This window comes from Bacillus rossius (assembly GCF_032445375.1).
Source record: "Bacillus rossius redtenbacheri isolate Brsri chromosome 4 unlocalized genomic scaffold, Brsri_v3 Brsri_v3_scf4_2, whole genome shotgun sequence".
In the NCBI taxonomy this organism is placed as follows: domain Eukaryota; kingdom Metazoa; phylum Arthropoda; class Insecta; order Phasmatodea; family Bacillidae; genus Bacillus; species Bacillus rossius.
Genome location: NW_026962011.1, coordinates 20,903,171 through 20,925,596, shown reverse-complemented (window position 1 = coordinate 20,925,596; position 22,426 = coordinate 20,903,171). Strand labels below are relative to the sequence as shown.

The 22,426-nt window shown below is 40.1% G+C and overlaps 1 protein-coding gene across 2 annotated transcripts in view; it reads right to left on the bottom strand.

The window, feature by feature from the left end:
* LOC134542334 (putative glycerol kinase 5) overlaps positions 1 to 18,648 on the bottom strand; it is a 47,069-nt gene extending 28,421 nt beyond the window's left edge. The window contains exons 1-5 of one of the 2 annotated variants that reach the window (XM_063386484.1): positions 18,204 to 18,648; positions 10,663 to 10,756; positions 7,192 to 7,361; positions 3,964 to 4,053; positions 2,384 to 2,698 (exon numbers count right to left, since the gene is read on the bottom strand). In XM_063386484.1, coding sequence (XP_063242554.1) covers positions 2,384 to 2,698; positions 3,964 to 4,053; positions 7,192 to 7,361; positions 10,663 to 10,756; positions 18,204 to 18,305 — 771 coding nt within the window. In that variant the 5' untranslated portion in view covers positions 18,306 to 18,648. The remainder of the gene's footprint in view (positions 1 to 2,383; positions 2,699 to 3,963; positions 4,054 to 7,191; positions 7,362 to 10,662; positions 10,757 to 18,203) is intronic. The other variant, XM_063386485.1, reaches the window with a different exon arrangement.
* Positions 18,649 to 22,426: the final 3,778 nt, after the last annotated feature.

The following is a 22,426-nucleotide window of genomic DNA, read 5'->3' as shown; positions in this document are numbered from 1 at the left end:
GTGCGGTGAGATATTAGCCCTCCTGATTTTCTACGCAACACCTGTCCCAAACTAAGCCCGCTCACAGCGTCGGGCACGCTCCTAATTATCGCAGTGGGCTCTCAGGGCGTCCCACACGCCGCTGAACAGGTTAAGGACCCACGTGGCCCCCCGAACACAGAAACACGTGACTCAGTTAATTGGTTTTTATTTTACTCACGATACACGTCCTTACACGATCCTCCGTTGATACAGCTATAAAATGCCCGGGGCACGAATTGAATTAGGTGAGGAGGCGAACCACGCACGTGGTCGCCTCAAGCCATTACTTAATACACCGATGATAGAAAACTCCGGAGAGTAAATAATTATTAATTAAGCAGTCTCTCCGACCAAGAGAGGCCCCGAGGATAAAAAGAAAACGATTTGAAAAAATTAATTTACAGAACTACTTCTCGGTGAAACAACGGTGATGTCCTCGGGGTGTCTGCAGAGACGTCCGCTCTGGGCCGGCTGTAGAAGGAGACTGGGAAGAGACCAGGGCTTGCGGGAGGCAACATGGCGCCCTTCGCGCCGAACACAATTACCGTTACAACCTAGCTATGGCATGCCCCGGGTTACTATTGAAAAATACATAAATCCTTTTACAAAAATTAGTACATTACATCCATGCCCAGACCGTCTGTAATAATTACTTATATGAATAAAAATGGTTTAAATGAAGTTGCATGCTAGTTCCTCCGTCGCCCGCTAGGGAGCGTCCTTGTTCGTGATTGCACTTATTAAATAACAAAACATCATGAATTAGTTAAATAAAAGACATATACATAGCCGTCGTGACACTATTTTGGGGCGAAAAGAAAAGGGTTACAATATTTATTAATACCAATTAGGGGTGCGGCGCACTGCAGCTAAGTGCCCTCTTGCCGGGCTAGCAACACATGCACACACGCACGCACAAGCGGGAGGTTTGAACAGATGGTGGAGTTTGGGCGGTGGCATATCGGGCTCAAAGGGGCCGCAGGCCCGGACGACGTCAAGTTAACACTGTGCTGCAGCATGTCAGCGAGCGCAAAAATTTCCATAGTGTTTGAAAAAAGAGTGAGAAGGGGAGAAAGAGAAAGGAGACACAGCTGTTTATCGTTCATTCTGCTAACAGTAGTCTTGAACAGTGCAATGCATTGCCACATGGCTTTTCTAATATGTTAATAATAAGTTATGAAATAATAATGTATAATTTATAATATAAATTCAATAATTTTATAAATGTTCTATTAAAGTGTGTGGTGTTTTAATACATAGTTTGTAATACGAATTCATTCCTGGAAGTTATTTTTATAAAGTGAGTATTAATGGTTGATATTATTGATATTAATTTTAAAATTTGAAATTCATTCCTTTTAATGTCATGTTAATTAATCCTTTTAAAATTGGTACCTAATAAAAACTAATTAAGTAATCATTAAACAAATAATTTCCTAAAACTGATGTTTTAATTTACAGGGATGGGTAAATCAAGAGCAGTTACAGGCAGCATAAGCATGAGGAAAAATTTCAAACTCGAGGAGTAGGGCCAAAAACGTTGCTGTAACTTTACTCAACGTAACCAAGAATTTCCTCATTACCGAGGTTGGATGTTACACATCACTAGTGAGTACTGAACGACTTCATCACTTTTTTTATTTATTTAATTTGTGGGGTTTTAAAAGTGGTACATTAGGTAATTGGGAGGAGGCCCAACAAAATTATTTGCCTCCGGGCCCTAAGTGTCTCTAGATGGCCCTGCAACAAACACTCCATCCTAGCTTCTCACAATCAGTAAGGATGATTTTTCCACCTGGTTCAGTAACTGCCCAAGCTTGGTTGAGTGTTCAGGTGAATCATCTTCCACCAAAATCGTTCAGGTTCAATTTCCGAAGAGTTCAAGCCGGCAAGTTGTATATGAGGTGGACAAATGTCTTGAGCTAGTGGGTTTACTTGGAATGCACTAGGTCGCTGCTCCACATACATTACTTCACCACACATTATATCCAGGGGCGCAACAACTAAATTTCCAAAGGGGGGGGCAATATACCTTTTTATAAAGAATCATTGATCCCCCCTATTGAAGCGGGGGGCCCGGGGATCCTCCCCGGGGATCCTACCCCGGGAAAATTTGTATTTCAAGGTGGAAAATGGTGCTATTTAAGCAGTTTTATTATCTAAAATTTGATTACACAGCACTTTCTTTGCCCCCGTTTGCCCCCACTTCAAGGTTTCAGAGGGGGGGCAAAATACCCTTGTCCCCCCCTGTTGTTGCGCCCCTGATTATATCTGATCACCCCGATGTACACTGGACAGCACAAGTCGATAACATGAAACACGGTAGTAACGTACAGGGAGTACGAGCCCAACAGAACCTCACCAAGCAGCGCACCGGCACGGGCGCTCCCAGAACGTCCCGGGCGATGGGCCCGAAGTCTGCTGCGGTGTCCCACACCTCTGGGAGCACGGCGGCCGGTATGCGCACCAATCCCAGGGCCCAGGCGCCCCAGCTCGCGGTGAAGGGGTCGTACATGCCGGTGGCGCTGGCGTTGGAGATGTCGGTGACGTGCAGGCGGCCCGAGGTGAGACGGTGCAGCAGCCAGGTGTCCACCGTGCCGAACATGGCCTCGCCGGCCGCCACCGCCTCCTTCAACCCGGGCACGTGCTGCAGCGCCCACAACAGCCGCATCGTCACCTGCAACCGTCAGGGGCTAGCCTAGGGGGGGGGGGGGACGAGCGGGACCGGAACCCCCCCCAGGGCTAAAAATATTTTAATATTAAATTCATAAAACTGACTTTTATGAAGTTACGGCCAGTATTTTTAGATAGCCTATCAGCCATATTGAACACATATTTTTCAAAATTTTCCCGGGGGAGGACCCCCGGACCCCTTGCCTAGCTGGGGGGTATGGAATACCCCCTAGGCACCCCGGAAAGGCCCTAGCCTTCTGCCTGACCCCCCCCCCCCCCCCCCAGAGCAAAATCCTGGGCACGCCACTGGCGACCGTCACACCCTCGCTACAAGCTGGGCTAGCTTCATGAATGGCTGTCCCACTCCACTTGACCGTTTTCAAGGTTCCATACCCTATAATATGCAACACGCTTTCTGTTCGTAAACAGATGTCTAGTTCACGAACTAGACAGTACAGAGAATTGTAATTTTCAATCTATGTAGTACTTTAGCCATGTTCGCTTGGAGGACAAACTCAAATGAAGGGTGATCTTGCATACTGAACAATCTTGACAGCAGAATGGTTTTTGAATGAAGTACCTACTATTTCAAATTTAAGATGAAATAGACTTTAAGGATACAAGATGGCAATGAGTACAAAATCAGCTTCACTATTAAACCACATCAAGTACAATAAGATCTTTTGTAAAAGGTGATCTCACTACAAGATTTCCTTGAATGTAAAATATTGATGATAAGAAAACAAATACATGGCACTTAAAATTTAAACTGACTGAATGTAATATGGTAGTGAATATTAGGTAACATCCAAAAAAAATGAGTCCCAATAAACTATAGGGCAATGTCTAATGTAAGGTGATCTACAATAAAAGCAAGCACCTGTATCAGACAATTTCTATCATCAGATAACCTCCAAAATAAAAAAAAAAGCAAACTCTGAAATAAAAGAACTCCAACATAAAATAACTTCCAACATAGGACAACCTTCAGCATAAGACAGTACCCAAAAAATCAAAATTTCCAACAAAAGAACAAAAAAATAAGGCATTTGATGTAAGATAATATCCAATAAAAGTGAAGCTTCCAAATATGTTGACATCCATAAGACACCATTGAATATAAGATAATCTTGAACGTAAAATAGCATAGAATATAAGATGTCCTCAAATGAAAGACAGTATAGAAAATATCTCGAATGTAAGACAGAAAATACAATATAACAGGACCTTGACAAAACAAACGCTCACACTCAAGCTGAATAAACTCACCTGAGTGTTCATGAAGCGTAACACACTTCCAGCAAGGAACCTCTTCATGCCTGTTACAGCATACAGGAACCGAGAACCAGCTCGTAACCCCTGCATAAAAATACATTCGAGCAACTAGCATTATTAAAAAAAAACCTCTTAAGAAAATCAACCAAATTATGAGAACTTGTTTCATGAACTTTGTTAACCATATTTTACATTGAAGCTAAGCATAATTTAGAGCACTGGTATTAATGTAAAACTGGCATGAAAAAGTGGAAGTGAAATAATAATAACTATTACTTATGCTTTATAACTAACTTATAAGAGGGTAGAGGAAGCAGAGATCAGACACAAAATAGTATTTTATATATCTATAAGCCCAGGAGCATATGCAGAATTTAATTTTATTAGGGGGAATTAACCACTTTGCCTGCTTTTTTCATTCAAATCCTTTCCACTTTTTTGGTGGGAATGATAGTTATTTTAGGCACCCCCTTCTTGCATATGCCCGTAATCAAGCCTGGAAGTAGCTAACCTACAGACAGTTAAGTCAAGACGTACCAAATATAAACTTAAAAAGGAATAATCAAATAGGTAAGTGTTATTGGTTTAGTCTATTTTGAAAATGTATGGCATAGTTATAATCAGAAACTAGTCCTCCAAGTTAAAATCGCCAAAACCTGAAAAAATGTAGAAAATATCTAGGTTTATAGCATTTTTTTGGATTTTTGACAATGCTGGGTATTGGTGATCAAGGTCAAAAACTTGCATTATATCTAGGACCAATATCATAAACAAATAAGCAAAAAAATCAGAACTACCGGATCTTACGGAAGGTATGATGTATATGGTTACTGGACTACTTGGCCTATTGAAAAAATTCTTTAATGACTTGTGAATTTATTTGTTATGTGGTCAGACATTGTATTGCCTTTATTTGTGGAGTTTTCGTTATATTTCAGCGGCCGGGAAGGAAGAGAATGGGGAGGGGGGAGAAGGAGATGCGACTACCCACCACAAACAGCCCCCATCCTCCAGCCTCCTGGTTTCAGGTCTGTTGGTGCCGCACTCATGATGTGACGCCGCCCTGCAGTTCAGAGCCACACGCGATGGCAGCTACGGCACAAACTGGCAACAAGGAATGGACTTGCCTTCAAAAGGGCCCGGGTTGGAATCCCAGTCCGGCCAGCCTGATCTCTGTTTTTCACGGATTTCCAAAGCCACTACTGGCAGATGACGTGGTAGTTCCTAGCTATGAACTATGAGCCATTCTTTCCCCAATTTCCCTGGCGTAGAATGGTGTGCGTCCGACTCTAATGACAAGACGCAAAATTAAAATAGTAACATGTCTGTTGGAGTGCTACAGGCCTATGTAAATAAATGAACATACAATTGTTTACAATGGCCAATCGCAAGCCAATGTTTCCTAGCTGCGAGCGCGAGCGGTCACTATTTTGCTTCGCTCTTGCACCATGCCGACCAACAAGCAATCCTCAACACCTAACTCAAGTTTCACCTTGTCCTCCTCCTCCTCCTCCTCCTCCTCCTCCAGCGAGGCACTGGGCTTCGTGGTGCGAGGAGCGCGGCTGCGGCACATGTCGCCAGTGTAGGTACCTACTGCGCGAAGGTGGCATGTTGAGCCCAGCCTCCGGAGCCCGTATTGGAGTCCCTCCCACACGACCCGCAGGCCATGCGGCTACTGGGTAGTGACTGTGAATGCGGGCGTCTTGCGGGGCCTTCAAGAGATCTGCGCCAGCCACTGCACGGGCGAGCTGCAGATCAGGAACCAGGCAGTCCGCGTGGCCACTGACCCCGTCAGGCATGCCTCTTTGGGAGCTCTACGAGACTATCCGGTTGTCCGATGCGGCTACAACAGCTGCACCCTGGCCAGGCAAACAGCATAAATATGGCAGCACGCAAACATCGCCGTCTGCTGCCACAAGAAACAAGCGGTCCCAGGCAAAAAAATCAGTGTCGACAGTAGTTTTGACGGCGGAGAAAGGCTCTACTACTGCCCAGCTCGCCACCCCCGACCGAGTCTTTGTCCCACGCGGCGACACAGATGGGCTCAGCTGCACGGCCCACGAGACATCTACCTGCTGGGGATTCGCAGCAGCAGCCACAAACGAAAAGAGCGTCCTGGCAGTGTCCTGCTGCGGCCCGAGAGTTTTGCACATGGGGTTAACCGACACGTCATCTCTGGATACAGTGCTCGTGTTTTCTAAACTGTCCATATTTTGGTTTACATGCATGCAATATGCGGAAAACTTTAAAATATACAGAAAGTTTTCCATAAGACATAGTTTTGACATCAAACCCGTTTCAAAGTCACGCTTTTGCAAGTGCAGGCAGGCCCCCCCGTCAGCGAGAGGCTTCTTAATTCCAGGGGGGGGGGGGGGGGGCATTCATGCCCTCCCCGGGATCTACGCCCATTCATACATTTGTATCGTAAATTATTTAAAAACTGGTACATTGTGCATACTAACCAACTTGCTATGTATTAAAAATAAATGATGCAAATAAATACAATCTAAGTTGAACACAAAATATTTGGAGCAGTGGAATTAAATTGTGATGGCAATATGAGGTGTTGTGTCGGGAAAGGTTTTGGTCTGGTTGGTTTGAAACAAAGAGGGAAGGGAAAGGGCTCTTGGGGGTGCTGTCACAACTTAGAAACACACAAGATAGAATCTTCTAAGTGATGCCTGTTCTAATTTGTGCGTTTCTAAGTTATGATAGTTCTAAGTTACATGGTTCGGCCTTGTGTGTTTCTAAGTTACGTTTTTCTAAGATTATGACAGTTCTAAGTTGTGATAGTTATAAGTTATGATTTTCTATTTTATGACGTTTCTAAGTTGTGTGGTTCTGCGTTGCGTGTTTCTAAGTTACGTGTTTCTAAGTTACGTGTTTCTAAGTTACGTGTTTCTAAGTTACGTGTTTCTAAGTTACGTGTTTCTAAGTTACGTGTTTCTAAGTTACGTGTTTCTAAGTTATGACAGTTCTAAGTTGTGTTTCTAAGTTGCGATGGTTCTAAGTTATTACTTTCGAAGTCATGACGTTTCTAAGTTGTGTTTTTCTATGTTGCGTGTTTCTAAGTTATGATCGTTCTAACTTATGACAGTTCTAAGTTACGTGGATTGTTTCGAGGTTTCTAAGTCATGACTGTTCTAAGTTGAATGTTTCTAAGTTATGTGTGGTTCCCGGGCTCTAGTTACGTCTCTGACGGCAGCCACCACAGCCCCCAACCTTCATGGTGAGCGAGTCGTTCCACTGGCGCACGAGGCGGTCGGCGCGCACGTCCTTCCACGTCACGAAGTTGTGGAAGGGCTGGCCGGTCCGGCGGTGCCACGTCACGAAGGTGGCCCTCTGCGTGGAGATGCCCAGGCCGCTGACCTGGTGCGCGCCCACTCCGGCCTCTGCGGACACGCGCACCCCCCGCCTTCAGTCGCTGCTGCTCGCGCGTGGCTCACGGCCCCGCGTCCATGTTTTTCATCTTTATTTTATTAGTCTTCTTTCTAGCGTTCTTTTTAAAAATATGGACACTATGGGAAAATGAAAATTTAAATTTTTTATTAGCATGTAAATTAAAGTGCTGGTCAATACAAAATTCAATTAATGATTTAGCAATCGAAAAAATTGTAAATGTTTTATTGCCACGTATAATTACGCGATTTTACAGGAATTTTATCGTAAGCATTTAAAAAACTGACTTTTTTTATTAATCAGGAAAGAATAACATTTCTTATGATAAATTGGCAAAACCATCGTCAAAATTTGAGTCCCAGGTTGGCTTATAATTTAGTTTCAAAGAGTTAATTTTGCAAACGTCGGTGATGGGAGGGCCTTCATAAAAGTAAAAAGCCTAGGGCCCCACAAAGTCTAGCGCCGCCACTGGAAATCGGCCATTTCCGACCCGCGGCCTCTTTCCGTACGGACCGTCTAAAGAATCTTTCAACAAACAAATATAACCGTGCACTGTACATTTTTTTTTGCATATACAAAATTTTCGTAAATTGCGGAGCATTAATTTAATGGATCGCAGAAAATGCCAAAAACAAGCGATTTGTTAAAGAACCATGCCAAAAAAGCAAACCTACAATAAATACCGCGCAAATTTGAATTACACGCGCAGCTAACACCCCACTGACTCACAGTTCCACGCAGTCACTGATAAAAACGTACGAAGACCTTCCTATTTAGCACACGTATGGTTGTTCAATAGTTAAAATGTCTGAAGCATTTGGAAGAAGAGAGAATTCTGGTTGTGAGCTACTTGAGTTACTGGAAACAACATGGTTGTCTTTGGAATATACGACATTACATCTTTTTCAACAGAAATAGTTCCACACTGGAGATATATACAAAAAAGTGAGTTCTGAAGCTACGATTGGGGTGCTTTAGAATAGGATGGAAAACTTGTGAACTGCTTACAAGCAGAGCTAAAAGTACTTTAAGATTTTTAAATCTGTACCTCGGAGGCATAATAAACTATGTCCATTTATCGCTTAAAAGCATTTTTAACCATAAACTTGACCACATTTGACGTTTTTTCTATTGGCATACCAGTGAGGCACTATTTAAAGTTCTTTAAACTGCTCTCTTAAAAAATATGGTTTTTGTGACGGTGTCTTATGCTTCCGAGGGACAGTAGCCATTTTAAAAGCACTACGCACCACAAGTGTTTCTTTTATACTGGTCTGGTGGGCGTTCTCTTGGTTTGGTCGGAGCCAACGTATGTAGGACAACAAAACATCGACAAGAAAAGTCGATAAATTCGATCGTGTCGAGTAGTTGTATTGGAATGTGTGTATGGGCCTTTAACCGATCGAAGTGGACGCTCGGTCCTTTCCGTTCAGTATAACTCAACACAAACGTGGTAACGCGGTGATTTGGATGTCTGTGTATTGTGTTTGTCGAGGTCGATCGAATTAAGTAATAGTAAGTACACGTTGAATAGCGTTTCTGTGTGTCAAAAACTGAATAAATATATATATACACATACATATATATGTGTGTATATATATATATATATAAATATACAGGGTAATTATAAAGTCCGTGAAACATTTCATAAAATCGGTACAGCGAAATGGAAAAGAATAACGTAACAAATTATATACCGCTTGAAAGAACAACTCTCAAAGTTTTTTTTTTGAAGCGCCAAAAATCTATTTTAAAAAACAACCGACAGGGGCGCTAGTGCATGTAGTTGCTGAAAATGGCTGCGAACCAGGCAGCGAAAGCCTTTTGCGTGCTTGAATACGCCCGTAGCGAATCAGTAGTGAGTGTCCAAAGAGCTTTCCGTGGCAAGTTTAACAAAACACCACCAGTTTACAATAGCATAATGAAGTGGTACAAGAAATTCGAGGAAGACGGCTGTTTGTGCGGCGCAAAACTGTCGGATCGGCCAGGCGTGTCACAACAGACAGTGGATTGTGTACGGGACGTGATGGTGCGGAGTCCCAAGAAGTCAACTTATCGGGCTAGTGCAGAATTGAACATCCCTCAGCCAACAGTGTGGAAAATTCTTCGTAAGCGATTAAGAGTGAAGTCGTACAAATTGCAGCTTCTGCAAACCATCAGCCACGATGACAAATTGCTCCGACTGCAGTTCTGCATTGCCATGCAGAACTGTCTTCAAGACGATGAATTTGCAAGCAAATTAATCTTCAGGGACGAAGCCACTTTTCATCTCTCTGGAAGAGTCAACCGACACAACACTCGCATATGGGGGACAGAGAATCCACATGCAACTCTCTAACACGTCCGAGATTCGCCAAAAGTTAAAGTGTTCTGTGCCATGTCAAACAAGATAGTTTATGGCCCCTTCTTCTTCCCTGAGAGAACTGTCACTGGTATCACCTACCTCGACATGCTGCAATTTTGGCTTATGCCACAACTTGAAGCTGATAGCAGGGACTTCATCTTCCAACAAGATGGTGCTCCACCTCATTATCACAATGTGGTACGAGATTATCTGAATGAGACGTTGCCACATTGCTGGATGGGCCGTGGGGCGGCCGCTGACCAAGTGCTACTCCCGTGGCCACCACGATCGCCAGACTTGACACCTTGCGATTTTTTCTTGTGGGGATACATCAAGGATAGTGTTTATGTTCCACCTCTACCACAGAACCTTGACGAATTGAGACACCGCATCGTAGCAGCTGCTCTTACCATTACTCCTGATATTCTGGGTTGGGTATGGGCAGAATTGGACTATCGATTAGATGTGTGTCGTGTGACGCAAGGTGGACACATAGAACATTTATTACTAGTTGAAAAAAAACTTTGAGAGTTTTTCTTTCACGTGGTATATAATTTGTTACATAATTCTTAGCCATTTCACTTTACCGATTTTTTGAAATGTTTCACAGACTTTATAATTACCCTGTATATATGTCGCCCCTCAGCAACAAAATACTTGTGTGTTTTCTTGGGGTACTTCCGTTTCCCACCTCCCCCAAAAATGCATTTTCAATTGCTGCTACCTCCCACCTCCCCCTCATGCTCTATTGCAAACCTTAAAACATTCCTTCCTTATTTAAATAGCTAAATTCTTTAATTTTTAGGCTTATGGCATTTGACTTGAGAAATGTTGCCGTAGAGCAACTATTCTGCAAATAAATCAACAAATAACAGTGACGTGGTAGATGCTATTAAATACTAGGAGTTTACTGTTTTTGATGTTACAAATAGGCTAAAGATAAAACTTACTTGACAATGCATCTCTCATCACTTTTAAGATGATGGTCCATAATTTTTCAGGGTCTATCTCTTCTCGGCCGATTTCTGGATACAGTAGCTCAACCTTGAAAACACAAAGCAATGAATTTATCAAACTCGGCGCGACCAGGCGAGAAATGAAGGAGAGCGACTCGTGGGTAAGATGGGGATCACACTTCAGTCGATTTCCCTGGGTTTTTCCTGTACTAGTACTTAAAATATTTCCCCTTTCTCATCGGTATCAATAAATATATTTCAATACACCAATTACTAATAGGAACAATAAAACGTTTTCCTGCAGTTTGCAATGTTATTATTTCCATCAACATTACATATTTTACCTTTCTAGACTGAAATATATATATATGTGTGTGTGTGTGTGTGTGTGTGTGTGTGTGTGTGTGTGTGTGTGTGATCAATTTTTGAAATGATGCGATTGTGATCAGGCAGGCGAACGACTATAGATAATTAACTATGTTTCAACGACGATAGATAATTAACTATGTTTCGAAATAATACAAAGTTCTTAGTATCACTAGATAAGGAAAAAATTACATACCAATTTTAAGACATTAATAAGATACTAAATTATGCTAACCAGTTGTTTTATCCATGTGTGTCGTGAACACAACGCTACGGTGGTGGCAGAATAATGCCACGGCGGTATGCCATTGTGACAGGGACATCACCAGCACCCAGTCCAGAACCCAGGGAAAAAATTTAAAAAAAAAAAAAATCCCCTACCCGGCCAGGAATGGAACTTGGGTCCCTTGGCCCTCCAGCCAGTCACGCCAGCCACTAAATCAAGTTGGCGGACAAGATGCCTACCAATTAGCACGAAAAATTACTCATGTTGTTTTGTAACAAAGATGTTAATCTGCCTGGGTTTTCGAAGGTTTTTTTTTTTTTTTTAAGACGACGCGACGTTTCGAATCCCTGAGTTTTCCCTGTTGTCGCAGATTGTTCCTGTGTGCGGTAACCCTGGTATACGAGCAAAGTGTCCGCTGGTTCAGGGACGACTGAGTTATTGCGCGAGCAGACGGCTCTGAAGAGTGTCCAGAGGGACTTGCGCAAAGTGACGACCGTAAGCACCTTCGTGACTGGTATCTTTTCAAAGCCGGGGCTTTCCGCCTCGTCGTTAGAACGGGCGGCGCAGCCCCAGGTCCGGGCAGCCATTCAGGGCCCCACGCCAGCCCTTTTCATTTTTTAAAAATTTCCCTTGTTTGTCAAGTTTTCTGTCAAAAATTAACGCATTTATTAAAAATTTATTAAAAATTAAAACATTTTAGGGATTTTATTTTTTGACAGTGTTTTAAAGTGGCTTATTCAGATAGCATATTGGTCCCGCCGTCTGACTTTAAGCCAGCCATTCGTTTGTTTACTGTGCACACATTGAGATATAATTATGCCTTTTTTTTCGGGCCCATTAATATTTTTAAACTGGCTACATGTATATTTATACTGTACAGAAACTGACTCTGAACCTTTATGTGGATAGGATGTTCGATTGGGCACAGGAGAATATTCGTTATTTTGAAGTGCAAGATTTTGAAAACGAATCGAACAATTTTATTAAATTAAACAATTGAATTGTTGTTAGTGTGTGATATAAAGTGCTAGTCAATGTCCTTTTGATTGCAACTGAGTTTTCATGATTTCGTAAGAAAACAATTTGAGCGAGTCTTTCAGTACCTACTCGCCAGTACGTCTAACCTCGGTAACAGCAAATTCATGTGTTCTCATTTTGCAAATAAACATATAATACGAAACTCGGACACAAAGTTTAAAGTATAATTCTTAAAAATAATGCCGAGCGTGATAAATATACGCAAATTGTGTTTTCAACTACATTTCCGTACGCGAATCACGCGTAGTTTCCGCACCCGTCGCTCGGATTCGCTGCCGGAGCAGCTACATTGACTATTGAATCATTTGATCAACGGAACGAAATTTTAAACTATATAATGAAACGGCTCCGATAAAAGCAAAAAAAAGACTTGAAAAAATACTTATCCCCGGCATTTGACCTGATTTTATACAAGGAATATTATTAAAATAGTGCCCATTGATAAAATCAATTTAACAGTTAATACTATAAAGTTTCCCTTTGTCTTTGTAAACTTTGGTTACCACCATCCGTCACAGATGGCAGCACTGTGAATGTTACACATTTCCGTTCCTTGAATTCCGCCGTAGTCACGAAATCACTCCCGCCAAATGCCGTAGCTAAGAGTTACACTTAAAAATGAATTTCAAAGTTTTTATTGCCTAATTTTATGACGCAGTTTCACCGGAATTTAATCGTTGGCAAACTTTAAACTATTCGGAATATAATTTATCAGGGAAGAACATCAAAATTTCTCAAGGTAAGTAAGCAAATCCATCGTCAGAATGTAAGGTCAAGTGTGGCTTAAAAAAAAAGTTGTTTTTAAGTTGTTTTGCACCTATCCTATATATTAGGACCTCACATACGTAAATGCTTCCGCATAGTTTAGGGCTGCCACTGTTAGACCGATTAACGATTTGGCCTGTTAATAGCATGGACGTAGACACACCGGGGGAACGGGGAAGCACCTGGAAGCCCCGCTTGCCCTTGCGATTTCGTTACTGTGAAACGGGGTTGGAAGTAATTTTCGGTAAATGCGACAGTTGATGGCTACAATATGTAGTATTTCTTTGAAATCTACCAAAAAGAGCACGTGTAAGGTGCAATTCAAACCTCGACTCGTAAGTATACCGTATTGGGTAAAACGGCAGAGAGTGTGAGAGAGAGAGTAAGAGAGAAGAAAATTTTCTAAAAAAAATATTACTCGCTGTTGAAATACACCATAAAAGATTGACTGTATGTATTAAAGTTTCTTAAAACAATTTTTCCATTTGGAACATGCCAAATCTGAACGAAATATAAGTTCATGACAAGTAGCACTATCTAAGCGGGAAATGCAGGGACTGTTTCAACAGCGCTCTTTATGCTGCAGGTTGAACAAGAAAGAACGCGACCGCGCTGGTACCAAATATAACATTATAAATATAACATAAAACCAGTGGTGTAGTTCCAAATTTTACAGTGCCGGAGCTCTTTGTATTTAAGACCCTTTGGTTCACCCATCCTGCTAATAAAAGCGGGGTTCCGGGGGTCCTCCCCCGGGAAATTTTGAATTTCCAGTGCTAATTGAAGCTATATTAGCAATTTTACTGGCAGAAATAACAAAAAGATTTTGCTAACATAAACTTATATGGAGGTATTAATTTAACAAATATCGGCGAGTTTCATGACAGTGGCGTAGCGTGCCATCTCGGCGCCTGGGGCGGGAAACCCATTTTGCCGCCCCCATTCTATAGGTGCTTAGTTAAAATTAAATTTCACATGCAATGAGGTACCTTTTATTGAAGTTAAAATAGGATGAGTGGTTTTACAAGCGGATTATACGGGCTTTATGAGCAGCGAAGTCAGAAATAACTTTGTCAAAATCAATATTAGCAGCCAATTCTTGTTCAATCGACAATATAGTCAAGTTTGATAGTATAGCGGAGTTATGTTCTTATATATTTTTAATGCCTTTTTGGTAATTATATTTAATTTTCGGAGCTCCGAAGTATATGATCAAATTATAATTTTTCGGGGGTATTGTTAAAGTATTTTTTTAGTATTATTATATAGCTATTTTTTATAAGTAGTAATAACAATGCGTAGTACTAAATTCAATGAGTGCGAAAGAGAGGCATCGACACGGGCCGACGCGTGAAACAAAAGATTTTGTATGAGTAATTAACATAATAAGGAGTGCCGCTCAACTCGGCTCGCGCGCGCCGGGCGGCGCGGCGTGATGCGATGTTGCCGCTCGTATGTAAACAAACAAACGTTATAAAGAGCTCTGTCAGTGATTTCGCAGTTTTTCTTTTAAATAAATATTAAAAAATTGTTGGTGCGCAAAATTTTAGATAAAAATGGAACATTATAGTGTGTCTGACACATGTTATGCATGAATCATAGATCAGATCTCAACCCGCTTCACCGGCGACCCGCCCCCGCGGGCTGCCGCCCGGGGCGGGCCGCCCCCTCCGCCCCACCCACGCTACGCCACTGACACGGACCCGTACATATTGTTACGAATTATTAAACCACAATAATAATCGTCGTCGGAAAAACTACTGGGTTCGTGAATGGATAGCCCAATTAAAAATTCTACCACTAGACAGTTTTATTGATTGCCAATATTTACATCACTAACAAATAATCTTCTAAAAATGCTTAATAATCAATTACACTTAAAAAAATGTTTATTCCCCACTCACTCGGTTTTTACACACCGCACACCTCTCTGGGCCGCACCTCTGGCGCAACTCTCGCCGCAGCACTCCTCGTGGACCTCCATCGCCCCACTCAACCGCCGCCGTCGCACTTCCCTTCGCCGAGGCACCACTCGACGCTTCGCTCGGAACTTCGCTCGGGACTCTCGCCGCACCCGCGGCACTATCGCCGAGGAACTCCTCGCCCAGGAACTGAGCTCTCTCACCGAGGAACTCCGCCGCACCCACGACACTATCACGTAGACTCTCTCGCCCCGGAACTCTCGCTCAGACACTCGCCCCGGTACTCCGCCGCACCAGCGGCACTATCGCCGCGGGAAAACTCCCTCGGAGGCCGGCGTCCCGGGCTGATATGGGCCCAGGCGCCACTTCTAGAAGTGACGAGCGCGGCTGTGACCAGTCGCGTCGTTCCGTGCCGACCCGATGCCAGATTTATCGAGAAAGGCGTCGGGAGCTCGCGCGACCGCAGGCGGAATTCCCACAGCTGCCAGGTGTGTCAGGTTAAGTGCGCCGAAGCAGAGCGTCGCGCCTGAGCGGGAAGGGGCGGGGGGGGGGGTGGAGGGGAGGAGTAGGAAGGGGAAGCGGCGACCTTTGCAATCCACCAGGCGCGCGTATCATATGTCATGTCAGCGGCGGCCACGTGACGTCAGTGGTCGTACGGGGCCGCCAGCCAGCTCCGAACCCGCGTGCGCCGCGGCCCTGCCTACATTTCGTAACAGTATTACCTCGGCAATTCTCAGCTCTTCCTTTTACGTTACTCCGTGCGACCAATAGAAGCTGAGTATTTGGCCGCGGTGGTAGCGATGAATGTTTACGTTTTAAATACGTTATTAATTGCTTCATGTTCAAGAATATTTAGTGTTCTATCTTTTTTTGACGTGACGTCTAATAAATCGATGAACGCCGCACTAAAAAGTGTCTCGTAACGCACACTGTCCCACTACGATGTGTCCTGTTACGCTCATTGTACGCTTGCGCCGCATCTATCTCTCTCCACTCGATTGGAACCACCATCGATTTGACTTTTCAATCATGTTTTCATCGTTTGAATTATTATGTAATTTAACGATCGTCCACCGATTTTTAACACAATCGGTACGGTTATTTAAAAGTAATGTTGAATTTTCAAATACGTTTTTGTACGAACAATGGTGTTTTACAGTTACACATAATAATTCAAATTACACCCGGGATCTTTTGCACAATGTTTTAAAAAATATTGTAAAACATTACAAATAAGTTTGGTGTATTTGGGATGCGTATGCGTATTTGTTATAAAATCGTATTATAAAAACGAAATAATATTATTCCCCTACGGTGCTGTCATCTACGGTGACGGACGCGAACCGAACGAATCTCGCTATCTACCCGCTTCCGCGGCAACCAGGCACTCGTTAATACATATTTTCCTTTGTTTATCGAGAGGGGCGTTATTATTAATGAATTATAAATAAAATTTCTTGCCCGGGACTACAACTGCATATCATTTTGAGCACTGGAAGACATAAAAACGTAAAATAGTCTCGACGAATTTTAATCTCGGCCCCAGCGCACCACGAGCGTCTGGGTTGGAGATTAAAGCCGCAATTCTTTCTTAAACTTACTAATACTTATTTTATTAACTGCAAGGGCATTTTTATTCAATTCTACGTTCAATTTCACGACGAACAAACTTCGTCGTTAAATGTGTAATTGCGAAAAAGCGTAAAACATTCTCGACGACCTTGAAGTTAAATAGCAAACATGTATACAAGTTAAAGTTAAAATAATCTCTTCGTTAAAGTAATAAACATATTTGAATTAATGAGTGCAAATAAAAGTATATTTATCAATTAAATTGTAGATTTCATTTCACTCATTCTTTGTATTCATACAAAATACCTAGTGATAATTCAATAAAAATGATTCAATTTTATTCATAAAAGTATGCAATCATTTCATCAATGTTTTGTTATGACGTTGTCACGTTAAACTATCGTCCGTAAACCGACTTTACAGACAACCAATTTCTTTGTGATTTATTTTTACTACATATATAAATACTAACCCGTGTGTGTGTGTTTTTATTTTTGAGTTCCGAATTTTTCAATTAAATTAATTATTTCGTAACCGTGAAATTCAATCTCATTGGTTGTCATTTATTACGTTTTCGTGCATTGTGGAAGCGAGTCCGTCATCCATTTCCGTCTTTATGTTTCCGTGTCATTGCGGAACGGGCTTTAATGAGTAATGAAAATAACTGCATGCCGCTGCAGGCTGCAGTGACTTAATGAGTATTAACTAGTGGAACGCTAGTATAAGCTGCGTGTTATGAACTCCTGTACTGAGTTAGACATTAGAATTGCGTTACATATGTCATTTTTAATCTTGGTTTACGACATTACTGTAAAAACAAATGAGTTGGTACATTGTTGAGGTTTCATAAATCTCATAGCATTCTTTTTGTGTCTAACTTCCAATGCAGAAAGTGTTTGATGGTTCATGTTTAGTACATTAAAATAAAACAAAAATTAATAAAATTTCACATAGTTCAATTATACATAGTTACAATTTTTCCAACAGATTTATCATAATCAACTGCTGTAAACAAATGGCCCATGTTATTTTTACATTATTCTTTCAAGCATAATTTAAACACTCCCAGACTTTTGTTAAAAACATTAAACAGAAGTTGGACACACTACTAACCAACTTTCAAACACAATCTAAATTGAAATCTGGATACACAAAGTAATATTCAAAACCACGAAACGAAAACAGTTTAATATTGGGCGCAAAATGTCATCCTTCGATTCTTCTATTGTAAATTGTATTTTATCATTGATGTATGTATGCGCACACGATGAAAATTACACCTCCAACCACCACCCCCCCCCCCCCACCCCTAAAAAGGGACAATCCAATAAAATAATCTAACAAAAAATGTAAAGATATGAAAGCAAAGAAAGGGCAAAGTTGTTCCTCATCTCCCCCCCCCCCCACCCCTTTTCCATGAACTGAAATACGGAATAATTACCAATGATTTCATCAAGAGCGTAAGCAGTTTTTTTCCTTCATTTTTGGTGTATATAAGAAGGGGTGGGGGGATAGAACCATGGAAATTCATTCTAGATGTCAATTCGCCCGTGCTGGTTATCAAATTCTTGTGGATTACGTTACACACATAAATCATGTATTCAATAAAAGATTTTATACAGAAGATAATTTATTTCATATCTTACCTGTTCTTGCGCGATTCCTTGTGCTGTCGTACATTCATCTAAAACGTGACAACGAACCGTCGTTGTACCGACGTCCAATGCTAGAACGAATTTACCCTCCATAACAGCAAATAAGACGAACACGGAACACGTGTGTCTGTTAATAATTTAGACCAGGTTATGGGTGGTAGAATTTAGTAATATACATGCAAACTAAATTCAGTGCGCTACATTCAAATAATTTCTGTTTCCGTCCAGTGGGTTGCAGTTCTCGCGTGTTTCACGATCACGATATAAAGTAAGCAACAACTTTATCGAAGTCAACTGAAATTTTAATACTGCTATCGAACTGAAAAATTTAACCTCTGAGCTAGAAATCGTATTGCAGCAGTTGCACGTAGCAAGCCAAGTCCGGGAGCAAGTGATATACTTGAGTTGTCATACATAATATGACATAGCACTTTGCGCAGTTGTGGCCATACTGTACGCTATCGTCATTTGTCTTCCGGTAAAAAATAAACAACACCGATGAAAAACGACAAACAGGTTACCGAAATGTTTGCCTTGGTGTGTCAACACTTTCGAATGAGGAGGTTAAATACAACTTTCTTTGTTTGTTATAGTTCGTCTTGTGTGACCACATATGCTCACGTATAGTTCAAATAATACTAGTATACATAGTAGTTTACGCCTTAACAAAAATTTCATGGATATACAAACAATTTTAATTTTGTAAACTATTTTTTTCCGTGGAATTACAGTTTACTGCTAGTGTAAAAAAAAAAAGAGCATTTATGGCAACCACAGGGATTGAAGATAAAGTATGCCCATCAATTTGATCTTCAAAAAGCCATTATATAAGTATTACTGTTGAGTTGGCAGGTAAATGCTGTTTTCTTGTTTATATATGAGCGGGTTGTCAAATTGAAATGTTAATGAGTGTTGGTTTTGAACGTAGTTTTGTTAACGGAGTTATCAATATAATTAAGGCCGGGAGTAGTTAAGAATGTGATAAAACATTAATGACTTCGCTAACATGGTGGCATTGACATTACCGCCACTACAAGTAAAGGAACATGGGGGTTTTTGGTGTGGATAAATTACTTGTTTTGCCCAAAATAAGTTTCTTTATGAAACGAACTTTCCAATTTTGTATTATATACTAAAACCCTACCTATTCTAGTATAGAACACAATACTGAAGATATACTACTTTTCCATACCCTAATGTAATTTCCTCAAGAAACATATCTTGTAATAAACATGCATGTGAACTTATCCATCCTAAACACCGTATTCCTGCGCTTGTACCATAAAAATGTCATAATTACTTCAGCATTTCCTTTGTTGGTGACTTCATCAATATCCCTATCATATCGTGATGTTAACTTATAAAAATAATTTATGTAGCTTATCTACCATCACCGGGTGTAAAACTAAATCACCCTAAGAAATCTAAACCTTTTACACTACCTAATGTATTTAATGATTAATCTACCAAAGAAAACAAATAATTCACCTAACATTGCTAATTAACACAACACACACCTCTGACCTAACAGCGCAAAATTCACCCAAAACTCTACAAATCACTTAAATAATTTAAATCCGTAAAAGAATACATTTTTCTTGGCTTTATAGAATTATTAATATACTATCAATATTACTCTCGTATATATTAATTTTACGCAAAAAATATAAGCCATTTCTCCATTAAATTGATTTAATACTGCAAAACATGAACGCTTTCATTCACACTTCTTGAACATCTATTATCAAGATATTCCATTGCACTTATTTTCTGTTACAGTTATACTCCAATTTTATTACTTGATCTCCTACTCGTACCGAAACAGCTATTTTCACTCCAAAAGTAACATTAACTTTAGTAATTACTTTCATGCCAATATTTAGGCTTTTGCTGTTCCCAATATTACATACAGTGGACTTCTGATAGTCTGAAATCTTACGGTCGGGAAAGACCCTAAGAATGTACAGACTTCAGCCAACTAAGCAAACTTATCTAAAAACCTAAAAATTTTTAGTCATAGGTCAAAAACTCTTTTACAGTACGCACATACAGTATGCTCTGCGCAGCCCTGAAATAGTAGAGAGCATTTGGCATGGTTCGGGAAGGTTTGGATTCATCGGTGCGCTTAAGAGTTTCTTCAGCAGTACTCAACAGTCATTTTAGTTTTGGCCTGTTTTTGCATTGAAGTGTTCATCCTTATTTTCCTGCTGAACAATATTTGCAGCCAAACACCATCTTGCAGACCTACTTAAGTTTATCGATAAAGGGATATACCATCCGTTCATCCGGCATTTCTGGTAATCTGGCACCAGAAAAGTTCAGAAGGTGCCAGATTATCGTAAGTTTATTGTACTATAATTCCCTTCGTTGCTCCGTTCAAGTGCTTATTTTATCATTGGCCAGCTTCAATGTCATATCTTTCCCCTATATTTTTTTCAGACCAAAATTACACACACTCTGCTTACCAGTGTCAAGATGGTAAACTTTACTCATTAAGCCTAAGCCTTTATCATTTTGTTACTGTACAGATACACACAGACAGATTTTAAAGACTAAACCTTAAATTAAAATTTTTTCCTGTAGGCTGTTTAATTACTATTATTTAAAAAGTTAGTTTTCAGCAAAATTAAATTATTCTATAACCAGTTTTGGTAAATGTTTGTAGTAGCAGCATAGTGGAAGTGGGATAAATACACAAAATAAAAGCTCTGCTTGTATTTGAGCTCAGCTCAGCTTATTTTCGAGCAAATATGGTATATAATTGAGAAACTTGACCTTCTCATCAAACCTTTTATCATGTGGAGCATAAAAGTTCACATAGTCTTTATTTTGCCTAATCTGTTTGGTTTATAGTACAGTGAAAGTTCTTTCATCTTGCACATTTGTGATCACCGCCATGCCAGAATAAAAATTTTGCAGTGTTATTAAATGTCAGTATATTTTTAATGTGAAAATGTGAAACGTAATCCGTTAGAAAACACTAAACACTGTACTGAGATGATAAAGCCCACCCCACACGATGCCCATTTTCTGCTATAACTTCTGTTATACCCATGGGTATAAAAATTTTCATAAAAATTTGTATAGCAGAACCGCAGAGAGATTTCTTAACTCCATACACACGATACCTAGAATGCTGACAGAAAACCAGCCAACGCAGTTGCCGACCAAAGCAAACATATCAGGGGAGGATAAACCTGTCGTAGTCAACTTATCAAAATACTGAAAAAAAAGTGAAAGTTACACCTGTTTGTGTTAAAAATTATGTAACTTGCGGAAATATTATTTGATATTTTATCTTATATTTTTCATTTGCAAATAAATAACAAAATTGGTTTAGTATTTAAAAACAAATTAAGAGCAATTTTGGAATTACAAATATATTTTTAAGTTGTAGGTTAATTTCAAAATCTAAAAATATATAAATTTAAATGATACAAGGGACATTGGGTTTACTAAATGTAGTTTATGTACGGTTTAAATTCTAATATTAATTTAATTATACAGTTAATCAAGCTAATTTCATTGTAATAGTAAAAAAAAATGCTACCGATTCATATATGTTATATATAAGATTTATTGATTACTTATATATTTAACTACATAATTAGAGGAATTGTAACTAATATTTTTTGTAACCCAGTGAGACAAATAAACACGCACATATCGCGTAATAAATTTAAATCTTAGGTGAAGAAAAACATTTTGCATGTTTTTTTTTACCCTCACAGGTGTGTCGCTATGAAGTATCAGTTTATTCATTATTAATTTATGGACACTCGTTTCTTAATAAACGTTGGCGTTTTAATTATAAAATTAACTTTTGGTTTAAATTATTTGTGAACATGTGATTTTACTTTACTTTTTTAAAAGTAAAAATAAATCTAGGTACGTAGTACTATGAATAAAATCAATGGACTGAGACACCTAAATGTAGTTAATAATATTATATCATAAATTAATTCTAATACATAATTTATATTTTCAGAAAGCACAGTATGTACAATTTAATTATCTGTTACTTAAAAAAAACTTACGCTACCGCAACTTCTACGAATGCGATAGGAGATAATGGGTAATATACAATGCAACGTATTTTTATAACGTATTTTAAAATTTCCGATTACTTCTTTCTGTGGCAATTTCAGCTTAACAAATATATTCCATAGTAGTTTTACTATTATAAAGTTTCATTTGGCATACCATTACATTTG